The 27,585-nt window shown below is 58.1% G+C and overlaps 1 protein-coding gene across 2 annotated transcripts in view; it reads left to right on the forward strand.

Annotated features, from left to right (window-relative positions):
• The window catches only part of TERT (telomerase reverse transcriptase), a 42,021-nt gene extending 14,644 nt beyond the window's left edge, over positions 1 to 27,377 (forward strand). The window contains exons 4-16 of one of the 2 annotated variants that reach the window (XM_019013021.4): positions 891 to 1,071; positions 2,103 to 2,282; positions 2,777 to 2,932; positions 8,020 to 8,115; positions 9,133 to 9,218; positions 11,714 to 11,827; positions 14,109 to 14,180; positions 16,056 to 16,244; positions 20,030 to 20,156; positions 21,385 to 21,446; positions 25,035 to 25,159; positions 25,941 to 26,078; positions 26,615 to 27,377. In XM_019013021.4, the coding sequence (XP_018868566.3) occupies positions 891 to 1,071; positions 2,103 to 2,282; positions 2,777 to 2,932; positions 8,020 to 8,115; positions 9,133 to 9,218; positions 11,714 to 11,827; positions 14,109 to 14,180; positions 16,056 to 16,244; positions 20,030 to 20,156; positions 21,385 to 21,446; positions 25,035 to 25,159; positions 25,941 to 26,078; positions 26,615 to 26,718 (1,630 nt within the window). In that variant the 3' untranslated portion in view covers positions 26,719 to 27,377. The remainder of the gene's footprint in view (positions 1 to 890; positions 1,072 to 2,102; positions 2,283 to 2,776; positions 2,933 to 8,019; positions 8,116 to 9,132; positions 9,219 to 11,713; positions 11,828 to 14,108; positions 14,181 to 16,055; positions 16,245 to 20,029; positions 20,157 to 21,384; positions 21,447 to 25,034; positions 25,160 to 25,940; positions 26,079 to 26,614) is intronic. The other variant, XM_055366887.2, reaches the window with a different exon arrangement.
• The last annotated feature ends 208 nt before the right edge of the window (positions 27,378 to 27,585 follow it).

Here is a 27,585-nt window from a genome sequence, read left to right on the forward strand (position 1 = left end):
GTCATTTGACCAGTATTTTGGAAAGAATTTAATTGGGGTGACCGGAAGGAGCAGACAGACGTGGTGGTCCCCAAGATGCTCCTTGTCACTACTGGGACTGTTGTTCTGCCTGGGGGGCCTTGGAGGCCCCTCCTCCCTGGACAGGGTACTGTGCCTTTTCTACTCGGCTGGGCCTGCGGCCTGCGGTCAGGGCACCAGCCCCGGAGCACCCGCAGCCCCAGTGTCCACGGAGTGCCAGGCCGTCAGCCACAGATGCCCAGGTCCAGGTGTGGCCGCTCCAGCCCCCCGTGCCCCCATGGGTGGTTTTGGGGGAAAAGGCCAAAGGGCAGAGGTGTCAGGAGATTGGTGGGCTCACGAGAGCTGCTTCTGCTCTTTGGCTGAGCTGCCCTGAGCAGCCTCTCCCGCCCTCTCCATCTGAAGGGATGCGGCTCTTTCTACCTGGGGGTCCTGACTGGGGCCAGCCTTGGGCTACCCCAGTGGCTGTACCAGAGGGACAGGCATCCTGTGTGGAGGGGGCATGGGTTCATGTGGCCCCAGATGCAGCCTTGCACCCCATCCTGGGTGGCGGCCACCAGACAGGCAATCTGGGGGGTTGATCATGGGACCAGGCTCCCTGGTGCTGACGGTGGGACAGTCACCCTGGGGGTTGACCACCGGACTGGGCGTCCCCAGGGTTGACTATAGGACCAGGTGTCCAGGTGCCCTGCAAGTAGAGGGGCTCTCAGAGGCGTCTGGCTGGCATGGGTGGATGTGGCCCCAGGCATGGCCTTCAGCGTGTGCTGCCGTGGGTGCCCTGAGCCCTGAGTCGGTGGGGGCTTGTGGCTTCCCGTGAGCTCCCCCCTAGTCTGTTGCCTGGCTGAGCAAGCCGCCTGAGGGGCTTTCTATTGCAGACAGCACTTGAAGAGGGTGCAGCTGCGGGAGCTGTCGGAAGCAGAGGTCAGGCAGCATCGGGAAGCCAGGCCCGCCCTGCTGACGTCCAGACTCCGCTTCATCCCCAAGCCTGACGGGCTCCGGCCGATTGTGAACATGGACTACGTCGTGGGAGCCAGAACGTTCCGCAGAGAAAAGAGGGTGGCTGTGCTTTGGTTTAGTTTCCTTTTTAAACAGAAGTGCGTTTGAGCCCCACATTTGGTATCAGCTTAGATGAAGGGCCCGGAGGAGGGGCCACGGGACACAGCCAGGGCCACGGCACGGCTCCAACCCATTTGTGTCCACGGTGAGGTGGCCGAGGTGCCGGTGCCTCCAGAAAAGCAGCGTGGGGGTGTAGGGGGAGGTCCTGGTGCAGGGACAGGCTCTGAGGACCACAAGAAGCAGCCGGGCCGGGGCCTGGATGCGGCACAGCCCGAGGTCCCGGATCCGTGTCCTGCTGTGGTGCGCAGGCTCCGTGCGCTTCCGCGTACGGGGCCCGGGGACCAGGCCTCGGCTCAGGCACCGTGCGCTTCCATGTACGGGGCCCGGGGACCAGGCCTCGGCTCAGGCACCGTGCGCTTCCGCGTACCGGACCCGGGGACCAGGCCTCGGCTCAGGCACCGTGCGCTTCCGCGTACCGGGCCCGGGGACCAGGCCTCGGCTCAGGCACCGTGCGCTTCCGCGTACGGGGCCCGGGGACCAGGCCTCGGCTCAGGCACCGTGCGCTTCCGCGTACGGGGCCCGGGGACCAGGCCTCGGCTCAGGCACCGTGCGCTTCCGCGTACGGGGCCCGGGGACCAGGCCTCGGCTCAGGCACCGTGCGCTTCCGCGTATGGGGCCCGGGGACCAGGCCACGGCTGCCAGGAGCCCACTGGGCTCTGAGGATCCTGGCCCTTGCCCCACGGCTCCTGCTCCCCACCCCTGTGGCTGTGGTGGCTGCAGTGACCCCGTCATCTGAGGGGAGTGTGGGGTGAGGTGGACAGAGGTATGGCATGAGGATCCCGTGTGCGACACACATGCAGTCAGGAGCACGTTTCAAACAGGGTCTGAGGAAGCTGGGAGAGGTTCTAGGTCCCGGGTCTGGGTGGCTGGGGACACTGGGGTGGGGCTGCTTTTCCCCTGGGTCCCTATGGTGGGGCGGGGCACTAGGCCGGGTCCACTTTCCTGACTGTCTCCCATGCTGTCCCCGCCAGGCTGAGCGTCTCACCTCGAGGGTGAAGGCACTGTTCAGCGTGCTCAACTACGAGCGGGCCCGGCGCCCCGGCCTCCTGGGCGCCTCTGTGCTGGGCCTGGACGATATCCACAGGGCCTGGCGCACCTTCGTGCTGCGTGTGCGGGCCCAGGACCCGCCGCCTGAGCTGTACTTTGTCAAGGTGGGTGCCGGGGACTCTCGTGAGCAGCTCTGCTGGACCTTGGGAGTGGCTGCCTGATTGGCATCTCATGTTGGGTGGAGGAGGTACTCCTGGGTGGGCCGCAGGGAGTGCAGGTGACCCTGTCACTGTTGAGGACACACTTGGCACCTAGGGTGGAGGCCTTCAGCCTTTCCTGCAGCACGTGGGCCCGACTGTGCACCCTGACTGCCCGGGCTCCTATTCCCAAGGAGGGTCCCACTGGATTCCAGTTCCCGTCAGAGAAGGAACCGCAGCGGCTCAGCCACCAGGCCCCGGTGCCTCGCACCCCAGTCCTGAGCCAGGGGCCTCCTGTCCTGAGGCTCAGAGAGGGGACACAGCCCGCCCTGCCCTTGGGGTCTGGAGGGGTGGGGGTCAGAGAGAGAGTGGGGGACGCCGCCAGGCCAGGCCCTGAGGGCAGAGGTGATGTCTGAGTTGCTGCGTGGCCACTGTCAGTCTCCTCGCCTCCACTCACGCAGGTGGATGTGACGGGCGCGTACGACACCATCCCCCAGGACAGGCTCACGGAGGTCATCGCCAGCATCATCAAACCCCAGAACACGTACTGCGTGCGTCGGTATGCTGTGGTCCAGAAGGCCGCCCATGGGCACGTCCGCAAGGCCTTCAAGAGCCACGTAAGGCTCACGTGTGATACAGTCATGTCCAGGATGTGTGTCTTTGGGATATGAATGTGTCTAGAATGCAGTCGTGTCTGTGATGTGTTTCTGTGGTGGAGGTACTTCCATGATTTACACATCTGTGATATGCGTGTGTGGCACGTGTGTGTCGTGGTGCATGTATCTGTGGCGTGCATATTTGTGGTTGTGTGTGGGGTACGTGTGTGTCCATGGTGTGTCTCTGGTGTGTGTGCCTGTGGTGTGCATGTGTGTGTGTCTGCGACACGTGCGTGTCCATGCTGCATGCTGCATGTCTGTGATGTGCCTATTTGTGGTGTGTGTGTGTGCATGTATCCGTGACATATGCGTGTCTATGGCATGGGTGTGTGTGGCCCCTTGGCCTTACTCCTTCCTCCTCCAGGCATGGTCCGCACCATTGTCCTCACACTCTCGGGTGCTGGTTTGGGGAGCTCCACATTCAGGGTCCTCACTTCTAGCACAGGTGCCCCTGTCCTGTCACAGGGCTGGGCCTTGGAGACTGCAAGCCAGGTTTGAGAGGAGAGTAGGGATGCTGGTGGTACCTTCGTGGACCCCTGGCACCCCCAGGACCCCAGTCTGGTCTTTGCCGGCTCCATGAGATATAGGAAGGCTGATTCAGGCCTCGCTCCCCGGGACACACTCCTCCCAGAGTGGCCGGGGGCCTTGGGGCTCGGCAGGGGTGAAAGGGGCCCTGGGCTTGGGTTCCCACCCAGTGGTCATGAGCACACTGGAGGGGTAATCCCCCAAAGTCATGCCAGGCTGGGGTGCAGAGGTGAAGAAGTATCCCTGGAGCTTCGGTCTGGGGAGAGGCACATGTGGAAACCCACAGGGACCTCTTTCTCTGACTTCTTGAGGCTATGGCAGCTACTTGCAAATCTCAGCAGAATTTTACCCTCGTGGAAAGCTGATGGCCACCACCTGTGCCCAGGTGTAGAAAGTCACCAGAGCCCAGGAGACCCCCCGTCCCCGCCGCCCACCTGTGCTCGGTTGTAGAAAGTCACCAGAGCCCAGGAGACCCCCCGTCCCTGCCGCCCACCTGCGCCCAGGTGTAGAAAGTCACCAGAGCCCAGGAGACCCCCCGTCCCCATCGCCCACCTGTGCTCGGGTGTAGAAAGTCACCAGAGCCCAGGAGACCCTCCCTCCCCACTGCCCACCTGCGCCTGGGTGTAGAAAGTCACCAGAGCCCAGGAGACCCCCCATTCCCACTGCCCACCTGCGCCCAGGTGTAGAAAGTCACCAGAGCCCAGGAGACGCCCCCCCATCCCCGCTGCAGCGGAAGCTACCGCCCCCACCGTGACCCTGGTTCCGACCTCGACCTCCATGGTCTCCCTCTCCTGGTCTCCACGTGAGTGAGATCAGGCAGGAGGTGGGTTTTGGGGTTCAAGCCTCAGCTATGCTGAACGCCTCAGCTACGCGTTCTGTCCATGAATGGCATCCGTTGTGGAACACGCCATGTGGATGTATCCTTCCTGCTGCTGTGGAGGCTCCTGGGTGCGGACTGCACGGCTGCGCCTGCTGTGAGCCTGCTGGGTTCTGGGAGTGTCCCAGCGGTCAGAGGCCCTTGCCTCTGGGTGAATTCCAGGGATGGGGTTGCTGGGTCACAGACGTGCTTTAGGGATGTTGTGGGAGTTTCCAGGGGGGTGACAGTGACACCCCGGCTGGCTGCTTGCGAGGGCGATGCCTCCGGTGGCCGCTGGCCTGAAGGTGTCGAAGCCGCCTCGTGGGATTGTGCAGGGGGCTCTCTTGATGCCCACGTGCCCACAGTGTTCCCGTGCTGGCCGCCCCGGTGCTCTTGCGGGAGGTGGCTGTCCATCCTGCCCCTCTCTGTATGGGACGCCTGCCTGCCATCATTGGCTTGCAGGAGCTCTTTGTGTGTTCTGCTGCAAGTCTGGCATCACATGCGTGCACTGTGAATCTTTGTGCCGTGTGTGTCTTGCTTTTGTGCTCTCAAGTCAAGCCTTTTGAGGATTGGAAGATTGTATTTCTATTGCAGTCCACTAACACAGTCCACTTTATCAGCTGTTTGTGGTTAAAGCTGTTTGTGTTCTCTCCAGGAACTCTGTTTACCTTGAGGTCCTGGTGACGTTGCTTCTGCGCCTCCCTTTAGAACAGTCTTTACTGTGTCAGCTTGCAAACCTGGGTGGGGATTGGTGGAATTGGTTTTCATGTGTGGGGTAGGTGGGGATCTGTGGAGTTGGTTTTCATGTGTGGCGTAGGTGGAGATCTGTGAATTGGTTTTCATCCGTGGGGTAGGTGGGGATCTGCGGGATTGGTTTTCATGTGTGGGGTAGGTGGGGATCTGTGGAGTTGGTTTTCATGTGTGGGGTAGGTGGGGATCTGTGGAGTTGGTTTTCATGTGTGATGTAGGTGGAGATCGGTGAATTGGTTTTCATCCGTGGGGTAGGTGGGGATCTGTGGGATTGGTTTTTACGCGTGGGGTAACACAGAGTTCAAGGCGAGCTTTCTTCCTGTAGTGGGTCTGCAGGTTCTCCAACAGCTTTATTGAGGAGACCACATCTTCCTTTGAACTATGGTCGTGTTTACAGTAAGTCAGGGATGTGGAGGCCTCCCCCTGGCTCCCTGTTCTGTTCCTTCCACTCCGGGGTCATGCGGTGCCTGCTGTGGTGTGTGGCCGGTGGGCAGGGCTTCCAGGCCTCCTTGTGTTCATTGGCCTGGATGTGGCCCTGGCTGGGCTCCGTCCTTGGAATTCCCCTGCGAGTTGGAGGCTTGCTTTCTTTCTTTTTTTCTTTCTTTTTTTTTTTTTTTTGATAACAGAGTCTCGCTCTTTTTTGCCCAGGCTGGAGTGGATTGGTGTGATCTTGGCTCACTGCAACCTGCGCTTCCTGAGTTCAAGCAATTCTCTTGCCTCAGCCTCCCAAGTAGCTGGAATTATAGGCGCCCACCACCATGCTGACTAATTTTTGTAATTTTAGTAGAGACAGGTTTCTCCATGTTGGCCAGGCTGGTCTCGAACTCCTGACCTCAGGTGATCCTCCCACCTCGGCCTCCCAAAGTGCTGGGATGACAGGTGTGAACTGCCGCGCCCGGCCGAGACTCGCTTCCTGCAGTTTCCGTGAGATCTGCAGCAATAGCTGCCTCCAGCCTTGGTGCTGACATCCTCCGTTTTCCTTCTCCAGGTCTCGCTAGGGGTCTTTCCATTTCATGACTGTCTTCACAGAAGAGTTTCACGTCTGCTGATTTCCCGGCTGTTTCCTGCGTAATTGGTGTCTGCTGTTTATCGATGGCCTCCTTCCATTTCCTTTAGACTTTGTTTATTGTTCTTTTCCCGGCTCCTTGAAGGAAAAGCTTCGATTATGGATGTTTGAACTTTCTTTTCTAAACAAGCATCTGAAGTTGCAGTTTTCCCTCTAAAGCAGGGATCCCGAGGCCCCTGGCCATGGAGTGGCACCGGTCTGGGGCCTGTTAGGAGCCAGGTGCACAGCGGGAGGCTAGGTGGGGTGTGGTGAGCCAGCGTTCCCGTCTGAGCTCCACCCCTCTCAGATCAGCAGTGGCATGCGGTGCTCAGAGGCGCACACACCCTGCTGAGAACTGTGCGTGAGAGGGGTCTAGATTCTGTGCTCGTTATGGGAATCTAATGCCTGATGATCTGAGGTGGAACCGTTTCCTCCCAAAACCATCCCCTTCCCCACTGCTGTCCTGTGGAAAAATCGTCTTCCATGAAACCAGTGCCTGGTACCACAATGGCTGGGGACCCTGTGCTAGAGACCTGCTTCAGCAGCGTCTCGTCAGTGTTGATATATTGGCTTTTCTGTGTTGAGTCCAGAAGAATTACGGATTTCTGTGATGCTTTCCGCCGACCTCAGACCCATGGGCTATTTGTGGGCGTGTTGCCTGCTCCTGGGTTGGGAAGGGTGCAGGCCCATGTACCTTCCTGTTACTGCCTTCCAGGTTGGTGTTCAGGGTTGAATCGTACTCGATGTGGTTTTAGCCCACGGCCCTGCCGCCAGCTCCTGGGGGCTGGGGAACATGCTAAAGCACAAAGTCACCGTGCACCTCTTTTGATGCCTCACAAGCTCGAGGCCTCCTGTGTCTGTGTTAGCATGTGTCACGTGCCTGCTCATATCCTGTCTTGGGGACGCAGGGGCTTAGCGGGTCCCGTAGTAAATGACAAGCATCCTGGGGGAGTCTGCAGAATAGGAGGTGGGGGTGCCGGTCTCTCTCCCGCATCTTCAGACTCTTCTCCTGCCTGTGCTGTGGCTGCACCTGCATCCCTCCAATCCCTCCAGCACTGGGCTGGAGAGGCCCGGGAGCTCGAGTGCCACTTGTGCCACGTGACTGTGGATGGCAGTCGGTCACGGGGGTCTGATGTGTGGTGACTGTGGATGGCGGTTGTGGGGGTCTGATGTGTGGTGACTGTGGATGGCGGTCGGTCACAGGGGTCTGATGTGTGGTGACTGGATGGCGGTTGTGGGGGTCTGATGTGTGGTGACTGTGGATGGCGGTCGGTCGTGGGGGTCTGATGTGTAGTGACTGTGGATGGCAGTTGTGGGGGTCTGATGTGTGGTGACTGTGGATGGCGGTCGGTCACGGGGGTCTGGTGTGTGGTGACTGGATGGCGGTTGTGGGGGTCTGATGTGTGGTGACTGTGGATGGCGGTCGGTCGTGGGGTTCTGGTGTGTGGTGACTGTGGATGGTGGTCGGTCGTGGGGGTCTGGTGTGTGGTGACTGTGGATGGCGGTCGGTCACGGGGGGTCTGATGTGTGGTGACTGTGGATGGTGGTCGGTCGTGGGGGTCTGGTGTGTGGTGACTGTGGATGGTGGTCGGTCACGGGGGGTCTGATGTGTGGTGACTGTGGATGGCGGTCGGTCGTGGGGGTCTGATGTGTGGTAGCTGCAGGTGGAGTCCCAGGTGTGTCTGTAGCTACTTTGCGTCCCCGGCCCCCCGGCCCCCGTTTCCCAAACAGAAGCTCCCCAGGCGCTCTCTGGGCTTCATCCCGCCATCGGGCTTGGCCGCAGGTCCACACGTCCTGATTGGAAGAAACAAGTGCCCAGCTCTGGCCGGGGCAGGCCACATTTGTGGCTCATGCCCTCTCCTCTGCCGGCAGGTCTCTACCTTGACAGACCTCCAGCCGTACATGCGACAGTTCGTGGCTCACCTGCAGGAGACCAGCCCGCTGAGGGATGCTGTCGTCATCGAGCAGGTCTGGGCACTGCCCTGCAGGGTTGGGCACGGACTCCCAGCAGTGGGTCCTCCCCTGGGCAATCACTGGGCTCATCACCGGACAGACTGTTGGCCCTGGGGGGCGGTGGGGGGAATGAGCTGTGGTGGGGGCATGATGAGCTGTGTGCCTTGGCGAAATCTGAGCTGGGCCATGCCAGGCTGTGACAGCTGCTGCATTTAGGCACCTGCTCACGTTTGACTGTGCGGCCTCTCTCCAGCTCCGCAGTGCCTTTGTTCATGATTTGCTAAATGTCTTCTCTGCCACTTTTGATCTTGAGGCCAAAGGAAAGGTGTCCCCCTCCTTTAGGAGGGCAGGCCATGTTTGAGCTGCGTCCCGCCCAGCGGGCCCCTCAGTGCTGGGTCTGAGGCCAAAGGAAACATGTCCCCCTTCTTAGGAGGACAGGCCGTGTCTGAGCCACGCCCCGCCGAGCGGGCCCCTCAGTGCTGGGTCTGTCCACGTGGCCCTGTGGCTCTTTGCAGATGCGGTCTGTCCACGTGGCCCTGTGGCTCTTTGCAGATGCGGTCTGTCCACGTGGCCCTGTGGCTCTTTGCAGATGCCTGTTAGCACTTGCTCGGCTCTAGGGGACAGTCGTGTCCACCGCGTGAGGCTCAGAGGCCTCTGGGCGAATTTCCTTGGCTCCCAGGGTGGGGGTGGGGGTGGCCTGGGCTGCTGGGACCCAGACCCTGTGCCCGGCATCTGGGCAGCAACTCCTGGATCACATATGCCATCCGGGCCACGGTGGGCTGTGCGGGTGTGAGCCCAGCTGGACACACAGGTGGCCCAGAGGAGACATTCTGTGTCACGCACTCTGCCTAAGCCCATGTGTGTCTGCAGACACTCGGCCCGGCCCGCCCACGATGGCCCTGCATTCCAGCCCAGCCCCGCACTTCATCACAAACACTGACCCCAAAAGGGACGGGGGGTCTTGGCCACGTGGTCCTGCCTGTCTCAGCACCCACCGGCTCACTCCCATGTGTCTCCCGTCTGCTTTCCCAGAGCTCCTCCCTGAATGAGGCCAGCAGTGGCCTCTTCGACGTCTTCCTACGCTTCGTGTGCCACCACGCCGTGCGCATCAGGGGCAAGTGAGTCAGGTGGCCAGGTGCCATTGCCCTGCGGGTGGCTGGGCGGGCTGGCAGGGCTTCTGCTCACCTCTCTCCTGCCCCTTCCCCACTGCCCTTCTGCCCGGGGCCACCTGAGTCTCCTTTTCTGGCCCCCGCCCCCTCCGGCTCCTGGGCTGCAGGCTCCCGAGGCCCCGGAAACATGGCTCGGCTTGCGGCAGCCGGAGCGGAGCAGGTGCCACATGAGGCCTGGAAATGGCAAGCGGGGTGCGGACTTGCTCCTGTGTGGAGGACGAGGGGCGGGGGGTGTGTCTGGGTCAGGTGTGCGGCCGAGCGTTTGAGCCTGCAGCTTGTCAGCTCCAAGTTACTACTGACGCTGGACACCCGGCTCTCACACGCTTGTATCTCTCTCTCCCGATACAAGAGGATTTTATCCGATTCTCATTCCTGTCCCTGTCGTGTGACCCCCGCGAGGGCGCGGGCTCTTCTCTCTGTGACTGGATTTCCCATCTGGAAAGTGCGGGGTTGACCGTGTAGTTTGCTCCTCTCGGGGGGCCTGTGCTGGCCATGGGGCAGGCGGCCTGGGAGAGCTGCCGTCACACAGCCACTGGGTGAGCCACACTCACGGTGGTAGAGCCACGGTGCCTGGTGCCACATCACGTCCTCTGGATTTTAAGTAAAACCACACACCTCCCGGCAGGCATCTGCCTGCGACCCTGCGTGTGCCCGGGGAGAGTGGTAGCACGGAGGAAATTCGTGCACACTCAAGGTCATCAGCAAGGTCATCCGCAATCAGGTGGAACGTGGAGGCCTCTCTCTGGGATCGTCTCCAGCGGATAAAGGACTGTGCACAGCTTCGGAAGCTTTTATTTAAAAATATAACTATTAATTATTGCATTATAAGTAATCACTAATGGTATCAGCAATTATAATATTTATTAAAATATAATTAGAAATATGAAGTAGTACACACATCCTGGAAAAACGCAAATTGCACATGGCAGCAGAGTGAATTTTGGCTGAGGGACACGTGTGCACATGTGTGTAAGCGGCCCCCAGGCCCACAGAATTCGCTGACAAAGTCACCTCCCCAGAGAAGCCACCACGGGCCTCCTTCCTGGCCGTGAATTTTATTAAGATGGATCAAGTCACGTGCCATCCACGTGTGGCAGGGCTTTGGGGAATGTGAGGTGATGACTGCGTCCTCATGCCCTGACAGACAGGAGGTGACTGTGTCTGTCCTGTCCCTAGGACACGGACAGACCCGAAGCTCTAGTCCCCATCGTGGTCCAGTTTGGCCTCTGAATAAAAACGTCTTCAAAACCTGTTGCCCCAAAAACTAAGAACAGAGAGAGTTTCCCATCCCATGTGCCCACAGGGGCGTATCTGCTTGCGTTGACCCGCTGGGCTGGCCGGACTCCTAGAGTTGGTGCGTGTGCTTCTGTGCAAAAAGCGCAGTCCTCTTGCCCGTCACTGTGATATCTGCACCAGCAAGGAAAGCCTCTTTTTTCTTTCTTTCTTTCTTTTTTTTTTTTTTTGAGACAGAACGTCACTGTTGTCTGCCCGGGCTTGAGTGCAGTGGCGCGATCTCAACTCACTGCAACCTCTGCCTCCCGGGTTCCAGCATTTCTCCTGCCTCAGCCTCCCGAGCAGCTGAGATTACAGGCACCCACCCCCTGTGCCTGGCTAATTTTTGTATTTTTAGTAGAGAGGGGTGTTTGCCATGTTGGCCAGGCTGGTCTCGAACTCCTGACCTCAGGTGATTCACCCACCTCGGCCTCCCAAAGTGCTGGGATTACAGGTGTGAGCCATCACGCCCAGCCAGAAAGCCTCTTTTTAAGGTGACCACCTACAGCGCTTCCCGAAAATAACAGGTCTTGGTTTTGCAGTAGGCTGCAAGTGTCTCTTAGCAACAGGAGTGGCGTCCTGTGGGCTCTGGGGGTGGCTGAGGGTCGCGTGGAAGCCATGCCTTCTGTGTGCACCTTTAGGTTCCATGGGGCTATTCAGCTCTCACTGTTTGTCTGAAAACGCACCCTTGGCGTCCTTGTTTGGAGAGTTTCTGCGTCTCGTTGGTCGTGCTGAAACTAGGGGCAAGGTTGTATCCGTTGGCGCACAGCGGCTACATGTAGGGTCATGAGTCTTTCACCGTGGATAAATTCCTTGAAAAAAAAAAAAAAAGGAGTCCGGTTAAGCATTCATTCCGGGTCAAGTGTCTGGTTCTGTGAATAAACTCTAAGATTTAAGAAACCTTAATGAAAGAAAGCCTTGATGATTCAGAGCAAGGATGTGGTCACACCTGTGGCTGGATCTGTTTAAGCCGCCCCAGTGCATGGTGAGAGTGGGGAGCAGGGATTGTTTGCTCAGAGGTCTCATCTGGTATGTTTCTGAGGTGTTTGCCGGCTGATGGTAGACATGTCGTTGGTGTGTATGAGGGTCTGTGTCTGTGTGTGGCTCTGTTTGAGTGTACACATGTCCAGCACATGCCCTGCCCGTCTCTCACCTGTGTCTTCCCGCCCCAGGTCCTACGTCCAGTGCCAGGGGATCCCGCAGGGCTCCATCCTGTCCACGCTGCTCTGCAGCCTGTGCTACGGCGACATGGAGAACAAGCTGTTTGCAGGGATTCGGCGGGACGGGTGAGGCCTCCTCTTCCCCAGGGGGGCTTGGGTGGGGGTTGATTTGCTTTTGATGCGTTCAGTGTTAATATTCGTGGTGCTCTGGATACCATGACTGCTCTGTCTTGAGGAACCAGACAAGGTTGCAGCCCCTCCTTGGTATGAAGCCGCACGGGAGGGGTTGCACAGCCCGAGGACTGCGGGCTCCATGCAGGCTCTGTCCAGCGGCCATGTCCAGAGGCCTCAGGGCTCAGCAGGCAGGAGGGCCGCTGCCCTGCATGATGAGCATGTGAATTCAACACCGAGGAAGCACACCAGCTTCTATCACGTCACCCAGGTTCCGTTAGGGTCCTCGGGGAGACGGGGCTGGTGCAGCCTGAGGCCCGGTATCTCCCAGCAGGCCCTCGACAGGTGGCCTGGACTGGGCGCCTCTTCAGCCCATTGCCCATCCCACTTGCATGGGGTCTACACCCAAGGACGCACACATCTAAATATTGTGCCAACCTAATGTGGTTCAACTCAGCTGGCTTTTATTGACAGCAGTTACTTTTTTTTTTTTTTATACTTTAAGTTCTAGGGTACATGTGCACAACATGCAGGTTTGTTACATAGGTATACATGTGCCATGTTGGTGTGCTGCACCCATTAACTCATCATTTACATTAGGTATATCTCCTAATGCTATCCGTCCCCCCTCCCCCCATCCCATGACAGGCCTCGGTGTGTGATGCTCCCCTTCCTGTGTCCAAGTGTTCTCATTGTTCAATTCCCACCTATGAGTGAGAACATGCAGTGTTTGGTTTTCTTTCCTTGCAATAGTTTGCTCAGAGTGATGGTTTCCAGCTTCGTCCATGTCCCTACAAAGGACATGAACTCATCCTTTTTTATGGCTGCATAGTATTCCATGGTGTATATGTGCCACATTTTCTTAATCCAGTCTATCATTGATGGACATTTGGGTAGGTTGCAAGTCTTTGCTATTGTGAATAGTGCCGCAATAAACATACATGTGCATGTATCTTTATAGCAGCATGATTTATAATCTTTTGGGTATATACCCAGTCATGGGATGGCTGGGTCAAATGGTATTTCTAGTTCTAGATCCCTGAGGAATCACCACACTGTCATCCACAATGGTTGAACTAGTTTACACTCCCACCACCAGTGTCAAAGTGTTCTGGTGCTGGAGAGGATGTGGACAGCAGTGACATTTTTATGAAAATAGTATCACTGAACAAGCAGACAGTTAGTGAAGGATGCGTCAGGAAGCCTGCAGGCCACACGGCCATTTCTCTCGAAGTCTCCGGGTTTTTCCTGTGCATCTTTTGAAACTCTAGCTCTAATTATAGCATGTACAGTGGATCAAGGTTCTTCTTCATTAAGGTTCAAGTTCTAGATTGAAATAAGTTTATGTAACAGAAACAAAAATTTCTTTTTTTTTTTTTGAGATGGAGTCTCGCTCTGTCGCCCAGGCTGGAGTGCAGTGGTGCAATCTCGGCTCACTGCAAGCTCCGCCTCCCGGGTTCACGCCATTCTCCTGCCTCAGCCTCCCGAGTAGCTGGGACTACAGGCGCCCGCCACTGCGCCCGGCTAATTTTTTTGTATTTTTTAGTAGAGATGGGGTTTCACCGTGGTCTCGATCTCCTGACCTCGTGATCCGCCCACCTCGGCCTCCCAAAGTGCTGGGATTACAGGCGTGAGCCACCGCGCCCGGCCACAAAAATTTCTTGTACACACAACTTGCTCTAGGACTTGGAGGGAAGTGTCCTCGAGCTGGCGGCACACTGGTCAGCCCTCTGGGACAGGATACCTCTGGCCCATGGTCATGGGGCACTGGGCTTGGGCCTGAGGGTCACACAGTGCACCATGCCCAGCTTCCTGTGGATAGGATCTGGGTCTCGGATCATGCTGAGGTCCACAGCTGCCATGCTGGTAAAGGGCACCACGTGGCTCAGAGGGGGCGAGGTTCCCAGCCCCAGCGTTCTTACCGTCTTCAGTTATTTTTCCCTAAGAGTCTGAGAACTGGGGCCGCGCCTGCTGGCCTTCGTTCGTCTTCAGCTGGCACATAATTGCACAAGCTGATGGTAAACACTAAGTACTTATAATGAATGAGGAATTGCTGTAGCAGTTAGCTGTAGAGAGCACGTCTGTTGGAAAGAAATTTAAGTTTTTGATTTAACTGCTTTGGAGAATGTTACTTTATTTATGGCTGTGTAAATTGTTTGACGTTCAGTCCCTCGTAGACAGATACTACGTAAAAAGTGTAAAGTTAACCTTGCGTGTGTATTTTCCCTTATTTTAGGCTGCTCCTGCGTTTGGTGGATGATTTCTTGTTGGTGACACCTCACCTCACCCACGCGAAAGCCTTCCTCAGGTGAGGCCCGTGCCGTGTGTCTGTGGGGACATCCACGGCCTGTGGGCTTTGCAGAGTTGAGCCCCCCGTGTCCTGCCCCTGGCATCGCAGCGTTGTCTCTGCCGAGTCCTCTCTCTCTGCCGGTGCTGGATCCGCAAGAGCAGAGGCGCTTGGCCGTGCACCCAGGCCTGGGGGTGCAGGGGCACCTTCGGGAGGGAGTGGGTACCGTGCGGGCCCTGGTCCTGCAGAGACGCACCCAGGTTACACACGTGGTGAGTGCAGGTGGTGACCCGGCTCCTGCTGCTCTTTGGAAAGTCAACTGTGGCGGCTCCTGGGGCCCCAGTGAGACCCCCAGGAGCTGTGCACAGGGCCTGCGGGGCCGAGGCGGCAGCCTCCTCCCCAGGGTGCACCTGAGCCTGCGGAGAGCAGGAGCTGCTGAGTGAGCTGGCCCACAGTGTTCGCTGCGGTCACGTTCCCGCGTGGGGTTGTTTGGGATCGGCGGGAGAATTTGGATTTGCTGAGTGCTGCTGTCTTGAACCATGGAGATGGCTAGGAGTGGGTTTCAGAGTTGATTTTTGTGGCTCAAACTAAAATCAGGCACAGGGGACCTGGCCTCAGCACAGGGGATTGTCCAGTGTGGTCCCCCTCAAGGGCGCCCCACAGAGCCGGTGGGCTAGTTTTAAAGTGCGATTTGACGAGGGACGAGAAACCTTGAAAGCTGTAAAGGGAACCCTCAGAAAATGTGGCCGCCAGGGGTGGTTTCAGGTGCTTTGCTGGGCTGTGTTTGTGAAAACCCATTTGGACCCACCCTCCAAGTCCACCCTCCAGGTCCACCCTCCAGGGCCGCCCTGGGCTGGGGGTACGTCCGGCGTTCCTTGTGCCGCAGCCCGGAGCACAGCAGGCCATGCACATTTAAATCCACTAAGATTCACTCAGGAGGAGCCCAGGTCCCAAGCAACTGAGAGCTCAGGAGTCCTGAGGCTGCCGAGGGGACGGAGCAGACGGGGAACGCTGCTTCTGTGTGGCAAGTTCCTGAGGGTGCTGGCCAGGGAGGTGGTTCAGAGTGTATGTTGGGGTCCCACCAGGGGCAGAACTCTGTCTCAGATGAGTCGGCAGCCATGTAACAGGAAGGGGTGGCCGCAGGGAGCTGGGAATGCACCAGGGGAGCTGAGCAGCCGGCCGAGGTCCCAGGGCCAGGCCACAGGAAGGGCAGGGGGACGCCCGGGGCCACAGCAGAGGCTGCAGGAAGGGAAGGGGATGCCCAGGCCAGAGCAGAGGCTGCCGGGCAAAGGGGGGCTCCCTGAGCTGGGTGAGCGAGGCTCATGTCTCGGCGAGGGAACCTCCTTGACGTGAAGCTGACGACTGGTGTTGCCCAGCTCACAGCCCAGCCGGGTCCCACGCCCGAGCAGGAACTCAGAACCCTCCCCTTTGTCTAAAGCACAGCAGATGCCTTCAGGGCATCTAGGAGAAAACAGGCAAAGTCATTGAGAAACGTCTTAAAAGAAGGTGGGATGGTGGCAATTTCTTGTCCAGATTTTAGTCTGCCCCGGACCACAGATGAGTCTTTATAACGGGATCGTGGTGTTGCCATGGGGACACATGAGATGGACCATCACAGAGGCCACTGGGGCTGCACCTGCCGTCTGAGTCCTGGCTGTCCCGGGTCCAGGCCAGGTTCTTGCATGCTCACCTACCTGTCCTGCCCGGGAGACAGGGCAAGCACCCCGAAGTCTGGAGCAGGGCTGGGTCCAGGCTCCTCAGAGCTCCTGCCAGGCCCAGCACCCTGCTCCAAATCACCACTTCTCTGGGGTTTTCCAAAGCATTTAACAAGGGTGTCAGGGCACCTCCTGGGTGATGGCCCCGCATCCTGGGGCTGACATTGCCCCTCTGCCTTAGGACCCTGGTCCGAGGTGTCCCTGAGTATGGCTGCGTGGTGAACTTGCGGAAGACAGTGGTGAACTTCCCTGTAGAAGATGAGGCCCTGGGTGGCACAGCTTTTGTTCAGCTGCCGGCCCATGGCCTATTCCCCTGGTGCGGCCTGCTGCTGGACACCCGGACCCTGGAGGTGCAGAGCGACTACTCCAGGTGAGCGCACCTGGCCGGAAGTGGAGCCTGTGCCCGGCCGGGGCAGGTGCTGCTGCAGGGCCATCACGTCCACCCCTGCTTTCGTGTGGGGCAGGCGACTGCCAATCCCAAAGGGTCAGAGGCCACAGGGTGCCCCTCGTCCCATCTGGGGCTGAGCAGAAATGCATCTTTCTGTGGGAGTGAGGGTGCTCACAAGGGGAGCAGTTTTTTGTGCTATTTTGGTAAAAGGAAATTGTGCACCAGACCCGGGTGCACTGAGGTGTCTTCAGAAAGCAGTCTGGATCTGAACCCAAGACGCCCGGGCCCTGCTGGGCGTGAGTCTCTCCAAACCTGAAACACAGGGGCCCTGCTGGGCATGAGTCCCTCCGAACCCGAGACCCTGGGGCCCTGCTGGGCGTGAGTCTCTCCGAACCCAGAGACTTCAGGGCCCTTTTGGGCGTGAGTCTCTCCACTGTGAGGCCCACACTCCAAGGCTCGTCCACAGTCTACAGGATGCCATGAGTTCATGATCACGTGTGACCCATCAGGGGACAGGGCCATGGTGTGGGGGGATCTCTACAAAATTCTGGGGTCTTGTTTCCCCTGAGCCCGAGAGCTCAAGGCCCCATCTCAGGCTCAGACACAAATGAATTGAAGATGGACACAGATGCAGAAATCTGTGCTGTTTCTTTTATGAATAAAAAGTATCAACATTCCAGGCAGGGCGAGGTGGCTCACACCAGCACTTTGGGAGGCCGAGGTGGGTGGATCACTTGAGGCCAGGAGTTTGAGGCCAACCTAACCAACATAGTGAAATTCCATTTCTACTTAAAAAATACAAAAATTAGCCTGGCCTGGTGGCACACGCCTGTAGTCCCAGCTATGTGGGAGGCTGAGGCAGGAGAATCATTTGAACCCAGGAGGCAGAGGTTGCAGTGAGCCGAGATCACACCACTGCACTCCAGCCTGGGCAACAGAGTGAGACTTCATCTTAAAAAAAAACAAAAAGTATAGCATTCCAAAACCATAGTGGACAGGTGTTTTTTTTATTCTGTCCTTCAATAATATTTACTGGTGCTGTGCTAGAGGCCGGAACTGGGGGTGCCTTCCTCTGAAAGGCACACCTTCATGGGAAGAGAAATAAGTGGTGGATGACTGTTAAACCAGTGGTTTAAACTGGGGTCCTGTCGTTCTGAGTTGAACAGTCCAGATCTGGACTTTGCCTCTTTCCAGAATGCTCCCTGGGGTTTGCTTCATGGGGGAGCGGCAGGTGTGGACACCCTCGTGATGGGGGAGCAGCAGGTGCAGACGCCCTCATGATGGGGGAGTGGCAGGTGCAGACGCCCTTGTGCATGGTGCCCAGCATGTCCCTGTTGCAGCTCCCTCCCCACAAGGATGCCGGTCCCCTGTGCTCCCCACAGTCCCTGCTTCCCTCTCACAGCCTTACCTGGTCCTGGCCTCCACTGGCTTTGTCTGCATGAATTCCAGATTTCCTGGGCTCCCAGCACCTCTTCGCCTCTCCCAGGCACCTCTGCAGCGCTGGCCATACCAGTCAGCTGTGAACTGTCCAGTGCTTATTTTGCTCCCCATGAAATGTATTTTTTAGGACAGGCACCCCTGGTTCCAGCCTCTGGCACAGCATCAGTGAATGTTATTGAAGGACAAAGGACAGACAAACAAATCAGGAAAATGGGTTCTCTCTAAACACATTGCAAAGCCACAGAGGCTAATGCAGGATGGGTGGGCATCAGGTCATCAGATGTGGGTTCAATGCCAGAATATTCTGTGCACCCAAAGGCCACTTGGTCAGAGTGCATGCTTGCAGAGGTGGCTCTAAAAGCTCAGCAGTGGAGGCAGTGGTTCGCCATACTCAGGGTGAACTCACATCCTCTGTGTCTGAAGTATACAGCAGAGGCTTGAAGGGCATCTGGGAGAAGAAAACAGGCAAAATGATTAAGAAAAGTGAAAAAGGAAGAGTGGTAAGATGGGAATTTTCTTGTCCAGATTTTAGTCTCCCAAACCACAGCTCAGATGGCAGAATGTGGTCAGAACTGATGGACAGAACAATAGAACAAAATGGAAGCCCTATCTCTCAGAAACGTGTGTTAATGTGGCGTGTGGCACAGCTGATGGAAAAGAGAGTGTGTGTGTAATTTTTTTTTCTGAGAAAACTGACTGGAAGCAAATAAGTTGTGTCTTTACAGCATATACCAGAGCAGATTCTAGGTAGAAGAGGAGATACATGCAAACAACACCAGCAACAGAAATAAAACAAAAGACTCAAAGGGAAGGGAGGTGAACATTCCCTGGTTTGGTGTTGGGGAAGGACACACAGGGAGGCGGATGAAACCAGTGAGGCAACGGGCATTGCTTTCACTGCAGAGAAACTCAGCTTGCCTGAGCCACAGTGAAAATGGCCATTCCCTGGAGCGTTTGTGCACGTGATTTATTTAAGGCGCCCTGTGAGGTCCTGCACATTCATCCTCTCACTTTGTTCTCCTAACCACCTGAGAGGTAGAGGAGGAAAGGCTCCAGGGGAGCAGCCACCCTTGGTCACCCAGCTGGCAAGGGGCATACATGATTGCAGCCTGGCCTCCTGCTCCGGGGCCCTTGCTCTGCCCGAGGACCCCACACAAGTCAGACCCATAGGCTCAGGGTGAGCCGGAGCCCAAGGTCATGTTGGGGATGGCTGTGAAAGAAGAAATGGACGTCTGATGCACACTTGGGAAGGTCCTACCAGCAGCGTCAAAGAAATGCATGTGAAACTGACAGCGAGACCCGTCCCTCAAAGAAACGCACGTGAAACTGACAGCGAGACCTGTCCCCATCCCTCATGCTGGCTCCTTTTCTGGGCTTGCCAGGAGCCAGCACCAGGTTGAGGCAAGCTGGAAAGACTTTTCTGGAAAGCAGCTTGTTTGCATGGAAGTCCTCACAATGTCCTGTGTCTTCCCAGTAATTCCACTTCTGAAGTGAGCAGACATTATCACGGGTCTTATTTACCATTTCCAGTGTTCCAGGCAGGGGGACTTGCCACAGCAAGTCACGAACCTGCCCAAATACAGGGCTAAGCAGATATTATGCATCACAAAACTTACTCTGCCATTAAACATTTTTCAAAGAATTTTTGAAGAATGTTTAATGGCACAAAACGTTTATTTCAATGTAGCAGTGTTCAAAGCTGGATGTAAAAGAACACACCCCAGGAGCCTGCCGTGGATGTCATGTGTGTTCATCTTTGGACATGGATGTACATGGGCAGTGAGTGGTGGTGAGGCCATGGAGGACATCGGTGGGATGTCTCCATCCTGCCCCTCTGGAGACACCATGTGTGCCATGTGCACAGCCGTTTAGCTGGTGCCACCTGGCTCTTCCATCCCTGAGATTCAAACACAGTGAGATTCCCCACGCCCAACTCAGTGTTCTCCCACAAAAAATCTGAGTCACACCTGTGTTCACTCGAGGGACGCCCGGGAGCCAGGGCTCCATGGTTTATTATGTGTTTTTGGCTGAGTTATGTGCAGATCTCATCAGGGCAGATGATGAGTGCACACACACGGCTGTGCGAGGTTTGGATACACTCAACATCACTAGCCGGGTCCTGGTGGATGTTTGGTCATGCAGAGTCTGGATGGCGTGTAGCATTTTGAGTCCATGGAGTGAGCACCCAGCCCTCTCGGGCTGCAGCGCGTGCCCCAGGCAGGGCAAGGAAGTGGGAGGAAGGCAGGAGGCTCTTTGGAGCAAGCTTTGCAGGAGGGGGCTGGGTGTGGGGCAGGCACCTGTGTCTGACATTCCCCCCTGTGTCTCAGCTATGCCCGGACCTCCATCAGAGCCAGTCTCACCTTCAACCGCGGCTTCAAGGCTGGGAGGAACATGCGTCGCAAACTCTTTGGGGTCTTGCGGCTGAAGTGTCACAGCCTGTTTCTGGATTTGCAGGTGAGCAGGCTGATGGTCAGCACAGAGTTCAGAGTTCAGGAGGCATGTGTGCAAGTATGTGTGCGTGTGTGTGTGTGTGCGTGTGCCTGCAAGGCTGACGGTGACTGGCTGCACATAAGAGTGCACATGTACGCATATACACGTGAGCACATACATGTGTGCATGTGTGTACATGAAGGCATGGCAGTGTGTGCACAGGTGTGCAAGGGCAGAAGTGTGAATGTGCACATGCAAATGCATACCTGACATGCATGTGTGTTCGTGCGTAGTCGTGTGGGCATTCACGTGAGGTGCATGCGTGTGGGTGTGCAGTGTGAGTAGCATGTGTGCACATAACATGTATTGAGGGCTCCTCGTGTTCGCCCTGCTAGGTCCTCAGCACCAGTGCCCCTCCTTACAGGGTGAGACGGGGTCCCAGGCCTTGGTGGGCTGAGGCTCTGAAGCTGCAGCCCTGAGGGCATTGTCCCATCTGGGCATCCGCGTCCACTCCCTCTCCTGTGGGCTTCCGTGTCCACTCCCCCTCTCCTGTGGGCGTCCACACCCCCTCTCCTGTGGGCATCCCTGTCCACTCCCTTTCCTGTGGGCATCTTTGTCCACTCCCTCTCTCCTGTGGGCGTCCGTGTCCACTCCCCCCTCCTGTGGGCATCTGCATCCACTCCCTCTCCTGTGGGCATCTGCGTCCACTCGTCTCTCCTGTGGGCGTCCGTGTCCACTCCCCCTCTCCTGTGGGCATCCGCGTCCACTCCCTCTCCTGTGGGCATCTGCGTCCACTCCCTCTCCTGTGGACATCTGCATCCACTTCCTCTCTCCTGTGGGCGTCCATGTCCACTCCCTCTCCTGTGGGCGTCCGCGTCCACTCCCTCTCCTGTGGGCATCTGCGTCCACTCGTCTCTCCTGTGGGTGTCCGTGTCCACTCCCCCTCTCCTGTGGGCATTTACATCCACTCCACTCCCCCTCTCTGTGGGCATCTGCATCCACTCCCTCTCCTGGTTCCTTCCTGTCTTGGCCGAGCCTCGGGGGCAGGCAGACGACACAGAGTCTTGACTCACCCAGGGTGGTTCACAGCTGCCGGGTGAGGACCAGGCTGGATTTCACTGGGAAGAGGGATAGTTTCTTGTCAAAATGTTCCTCTTTCTTGTTCCATCTGAATGGATGATAAAGCAAAAAGTAAAAACTTAAAATCCCAGAGAGGTTTCTACCGTTTCTCACTCTTTCTTGGCGACTCTAGGTGAACAGCCTCCAGACGGTCTGCACCAACATCTACAAGATCCTCCTGCTGCAGGCGTACAGGTGAGCCGCCACCAAGGGGCGCAGGCCCAGCCTCCAGGGACTCTCTGCGCTCTGCTCGCCTCTGACCCGGGGCTTCGCCTTGGAACTCCTGGGTTTTAGGGGCAAGGAATGTCTTATGTTTTCAGTGGTGCTGCTGCCTTTGCACAGTTCTGTGTTCGCGTGGCCCTGTGCAAGGCGCCTGTTCTCGGTCCCGAGTTTTAGGGGCAAGCAGCGTCTTGTGTTTTCAGCGGCGCTGCTGCCTCTGCACAGTTCTGTGTTCGCGTGGCTCTGTGCAAAGCGCCTGTTCTCCATCTCTGGGTAGTGGTAGGAGCTGGTGTGGCCCCAGGTGTCCCCACTGTGCCTGTGCACTGGCCGTGGGACATCATGGAGGCCATCCCAGGGCAGGAGGGGCATGGGGTAAAGAGATGTTTATGGGGAGTCTTAGCAGAGGAGGCTGGGAAGGTGTCTGAACAGTAGGTGGGAGATCAGATGCCGGGAGGATTTGGGGTCTCAGCAAAGAGGGCCGAGGGGGTGGCCCCACCCCCGGGAAGGTGCAGCAGAGCTGTGGCTCCCCACACAGCCCGGCCAGCACCTGTGCTCTGGGCATGGCTGTGCTCCTGGAACGTTCCCTGTCCTGGCTGGTCAGGGGACGCCCCTGCCAAGAATTGACAACTTTATCACAGAGGGAAGGGCCAATCTGTGGAGGCCACAGGGCCAGCTTCTGCCTGGAGTCAGGGCAGGTGGTGGCACAAGCCTCTGGGCTGTACCAAAGGGCAGTCGGGCACCACAGGCCCGGGCCTCCACCTCAACAGGCCTCCCGAGCCACTGGGAGCTGAATGCCAGGAGGCCGAAGCCCTCGCCCCGTGACGGCTGAGAATGAGTGTGAGCATTTGTGTTACCCAGGGCCGAGGCTGCGCGAATTACCGTGCACACTTGATGTGAAATGAGGTCGTCGTCTGTCGTGGAAACCCAGCAAGGGCTCACGGGAGAGTTTTCCATTACAAGGTCGCACCATGAAAATGGTTTTTAACCCGAGTGCTTGCGCCTTCATGCTCTGGCGGGGAGGGCAGAGCCACAGCTGCATGTCACCGCCTTTGTGCCAGCTCCACAGGCTTGGGACCAGGCTGTCTCAGTTCCAGGGTGCGTCTGGCTCAGACCGCCCTCCTCTCTGCCTTCTCTCTCTGCCTCAAATCTTCCCTCCTTTGCATCTCCCTGACGCGTGCCTGGGCCCTCGTGCAAGCTGCTTGACTCCTTTCCGGAAACCCTTGGAGTGTGCTGGATACAGGTGCCACTGAGGACTGGAGGTGTCTGACACTGTGGTTGACCCCAGGGTCCAGCTGGCGTGCTTGGGGCCTCCTTGGGCCATGATGAGGTCAGAGGAGTTTTCCCAGGGCCATGTGACCTGCCACCTGCTCCTCCCATATTCAGCTCAGTCTTGTCCTCATTTCCCCACCAGGGTCCCTGGCTCCGAGGAGCTCCCGTAGAGGGCCTGGGCTCAGGGCAGGGCGGCTGAGTTTCCCCACCCATGTGGGGACCCTTGGGTAGTCGCTTGATTGGGTAGCCTTGAGGAGGCCGAGATGCGATGGGCCACGGGCCATTTCCAAACACAGAGCCAGGCACATGGAAGGCCCAGGAATCCCCTTCCCTCGAGGCAGGAGTGGGAGAACGGAGAGCTGGGCCCCGATTTCACGGCAGCCAGGCTGCAGTGGGCGAGGCTGTGGTGGTCCACATGGCGCTGGGGGCGGGGTCTGATTCAAATCCGCTGGGGCTCAGCCTTCCTGGCCCGTGCTGGCCGTGCCTCCACACGGGCTGGGGGTGGACGCCCCGACCTCTAGCAGGTGGCTATTTCTCCCTTTGGAAGAGAGCCCCTCACCCATGCTAGGTGTTTCCCTCCTGGGTCAGGAGCGTGGCCCTGTGGCAACCCTGGGACCTTAGGCTTATTTGTTTGTTTAAAAAACATTCTGGGCCTGGCTTCCCTCGTTGCTAAATGGGGAAAAGACATCCCACCTCAGCAGAGTTACTGAGAGGCTGAAACCGGGGTGCTGGCTTGACTGGTATGATCTCAGGTCATTCCAGAAGGGGCTCAGGGAGTCAGTGAGACCAGGTACATGGGGGGCTCAGGCAGTCGGTGAGACCAGGTACACGGGGGGCTCAGGCAGTCAGTGAGATGAGGTACATGGGGTGCTCAGGCAGTCGGTGAGACCAGGTACACGGGGTGCTCAGGCAGTCGGTGAGATGAGGTACACGGGGGGCTCAGGCAGTCAGTGAGAACCAGGTACATGGGGGGCTCAGGCAGTCGGTGAGGCCAGGTACATGGGGTGCTCAGGCAGTCAGTGAGAACCAGGTACATGGTGGGCTTAGGCAGTGGGTGAGGCCAGGTACATGGGGGGCTCAGGCAGTCAGTGAGACCAAGTCCATGGGGGGCTCAGGCAGTCGGTGAGACCAGGTCCATGGGGGGCTCAGGCAGTGGGTGAGACCAGGTACACAGGGTGCTCAGGCAGTCAGTGAGAACCAGGTACCTGGGGGGCTCAGGCAGTGGGTGAGATGAGGTACACGGGGGACTCAGGCAGTAGGTCAGACCAGGTACACGGGGGCTCTGATCACACGCACATATGAGCACATGTGCACATGCGCTGTTTAATGGTAGCCAGGTCTGTGCACACCTGCCCCAAAGTCCCAGGAAGCTGAGAGGCCAAAGATGGAGGCTGACAGGGCTGGCGCGGTGGCTCACACCTGTAGTCCCAGCACTTTGGGAGGCCGAGGCGAGAGGATCCGTTGAGCCCAGGAGTTTAAGACCAGCCTGAGCAACATAGTAGAACCCCATCTCTATGAAATATAAAAACAAAAATTAGCTGAGCATGGTGGTGTGCGCCTGTAGTTCCAGTACTTGGGAGGCTGAAGTGGGAGGATCGCTTGAGCCCAGGAGGTGGAGGCTGCAGTGAGCTGAGATGGCACCACTGTACTGCAGCCTGGGTGACAGAGTGAGAGCCCGTCTCAACAACAACAAAAAAGGCTGACAAATGCAGTTTCTTGGAAAGAAACATTTAGTAGGAACTTGACCTATGCACAGAAGCCAAGTCGGTGTCTCGGTGTCAGTGAGATGAGATGATGGGTCCTCACACCATCACCCCAGACCCAGGGTTTATGCACCACAGGGGCGGGTGGCTCAGAAGGGATGTGCAGGACGTTGATACACGATGACATCAAGGTTGTCTGACGAAGGGCAGGATTTATGATAAGTACCTGCTGGTACACAAGGAACAATGGATAAACTGGAAACCTCAGAGGCCTTCCCAGAACAGGGGCTAATCAGAAGCCAGCATGGGGGGCTGGCATCCAGGATGGAGCTGCTTCAGCCTCCGCATGCGTGTTCATGCAGATGGTGCACAGAAACGCAGTGTACCTGTGCACACACAGACACGCAGCTACTCGCACACACGAGCACACAGACATGCATGCATGCATCCGTGTGTGTGCACCTGTGCCCACGAGGAAACCCATGCATGTGCATTCGTGCACGCACACAGGCACCGGTGGGCCCATGCCCACACCCACGACCACCGTCTGATTAGGAGGCCTTTCCTCTGACGCTGTCCGCCATCCTCTCAGGTTTCACGCATGTGTGCTGCAGCTCCCATTTCATCAGCAAGTTTGGAAGAACCCCACATTTTTCCTGCGCGTCATCTCTGACACGGCCTCCCTCTGCTACTCCATCCTGAAAGCCAAGAACGCAGGTATGTGCAGGTGCCTGGCCTCAGTGGCAGCAGTGCCTGCCTGCTGGTGTTAGTGTGTCAGGAGACTGAGTGAATCTGGGCTTAGGAAGTTCTTACCCCTTTTCGCATCAGGAAGTGGTTTAACCCAACCACTGGCAGGCTCGTCTGCCCGCCCTCTCGTGGGGTGAGCAGAGCACCTGATGGAAGGGACAGGAGCTGTCTGAGAGCTGCCGTCCTTCCCACCTTGCTCTGCCTGGGGAAGCGCTGGGGGGCCTGGTCTTTCCTGTTTGCCCCATGGTGGGATTCAGGGGGCCTGGCCTCTCCTGTTTGCCCTGTGGTGGGATTGGGCTGTCTCCCGTCCATGGCACTTAGGGCCCTTGTGCAAACCCAGGCCAAGGGCTTAGGAGGAGGCCAGGCCCAGGCTACCCCACCCCTCTCAGGAGCAGAGGCCGTGTATCACCACCACAGAGCCCCGCGCCATCCTCTGCTTCCCAGTCACCGTCCTCTGCCTCTGGACACTTTGTCCAGTGTCAGGGAGGTTTCTGATCTGTCTGAAATTCAAGCCATGTCGAACCTGCGGTCCTGAGCTTAACAGCTTCTGCTTTCTGTTCTTTCTGTGTTGTGGAAATTTCACTTGGAGAAGCCGAAGAAAACATTTCTGTCGTGACTCCTGCGGTGCTTGGGTCGGGGCAGCCAGAGATGGAGCCACCCCGCAGACCGTCGGGGATGGGCAGCTTTCCGGTGTCTCCTGGGAGGGGAGCTGGGCTGGGCCTGTGACTCCTCAGCCTCTGTTTTCCCCCAGGGATGTCGCTGGGGGCCAAGGGTGCCGCCGGCCCTCTGCCCTCCGAGGCCGTGCAGTGGCTGTGCCACCAAGCATTCCTGCTCAAGCTGACTCGACACCGCGTCACCTACGTGCCACTCCTGGGGTCACTCAGGACAGGCAAGTGTGGGTGGAGGCCAGTGCGGGCCCCGCCTGCCCAGGGGTCATCCTTGAACGCCCTGTGTGGGGCGAGCAGCCTCAGATGCTGCTGAAGTGTTGACGCCCCCGGGCCTGACCTTGGGGGCCTGGAGCCACGCTGGCAGCCCTATGTGATTAAACGCTGGTGTCCCCAGGCCACAGAGCCTGGCAGGGTCCACAACTTCTTGAACCCCTGCTTCCCATCTCAGGGGCGATGCCTCCCCACCCTTGGGAGCCTTCTGACCCGTGACCTGTGTCCTCTCACAGCCTCTGCCCTAGCTGCTGCCCTGAGCTCCTGGGGTCCTGAGCAAGTTCTCTCCCCGCCCCGCCGCTCCGGCGTCACCGGGCTGCCTGTCTGCTCGCCCCGGTGGAGGGGTGTCTGTCCCTTCGCTGAGGTTCCCACCAGCCAGGGCCACGAGGTGCAGGCCCTGCCTGCCTGGCCGCCCACACGTCCCAGGAGGGCTGGAGGATGCCACCTCTGGCCTCTTCTGGAACGGAGTCTGATTTTGGCCCCGCAGCCCAGACGCAGCTGAGTCGGAAGCTCCCGGGGACGACGCTGAGTGCCCTGGAGGCCGCAGCCAACCCGGCACTGCCCTCAGACTTCAAGACCATCCTGGACTGATGGCCACCCGCCCACAGCTGGGCCGAGAGCAGACACCAGCAGCCCTGTCACGCCGGGCTCTACGTCCCAGGGAGGGAGGGGCGGCCCACACCCAGGCCCACACCGCTGGGAGTCGGAGGCCTGAGTGAGTGTCTGGCCGAGGCCTGCATGTCCGGCTGAGGCCTGAGTGAGTGTCCAGCCAAGGTCTGAGTGTCCAGCACACCTGCCGTCTTCACTTCCCCACAGGCTGGCGCTCGGCTCCACCCCAGGGCCAGCTTTTCCTCGCCAGGAGCCCGGCTTCCACTCCCCACGTGGGAATAGTCCATCCCCAGATTCGCCATTGTCCACCCCTTGCCCTGCCCTCCTTTGCCTTCCACCCCCACCATCCAGATGGAGACCCTGAGAAGGGCCCTGGGAGCTCTGGGAATTTGGAGTGACCAAAGGTGTGCCCTGTACACAGGCGAGGACCCTGCACCTGGATGGGGGTCCCTGTGGGTCACACTGGGGGCGGGGGCGGGGGCTGTGGGAGTAAAATACTGAATATATTGAGTTTTTCAGTTTTGAAAAAAATCTCATGTTTGAATCGTAACATGCACTGCATAGACACCACTGTATGCGTTTACAGAAGCCTGTGAGTGAACGGGGTGGTGGTCAGTGCGGGCCCATGGCCTGGCTGGGCCTGGGAGGTTTCTGATGCTGTGAGGCAGGAGGGGAAGGAGGGTAGGGGATAGACAGTGGGAGCCCCCACCCTGGAAGACATAACAGTAAGTCCAGGCCCGAAGGGCAGCAGGGATGCTGAGGGCCCAGCTTGGGCAGCGGGGATGATGGAGGGCCCGGCCGGGGTGGCAGGGATGATGGGGGCCCCAGCTGGGGTGGCAGGGGTGATGG

Source organism: Gorilla gorilla, chromosome 19 (assembly GCF_029281585.2).
Source record: "Gorilla gorilla gorilla isolate KB3781 chromosome 19, NHGRI_mGorGor1-v2.1_pri, whole genome shotgun sequence".
In the NCBI taxonomy this organism is placed as follows: domain Eukaryota; kingdom Metazoa; phylum Chordata; class Mammalia; order Primates; family Hominidae; genus Gorilla; species Gorilla gorilla.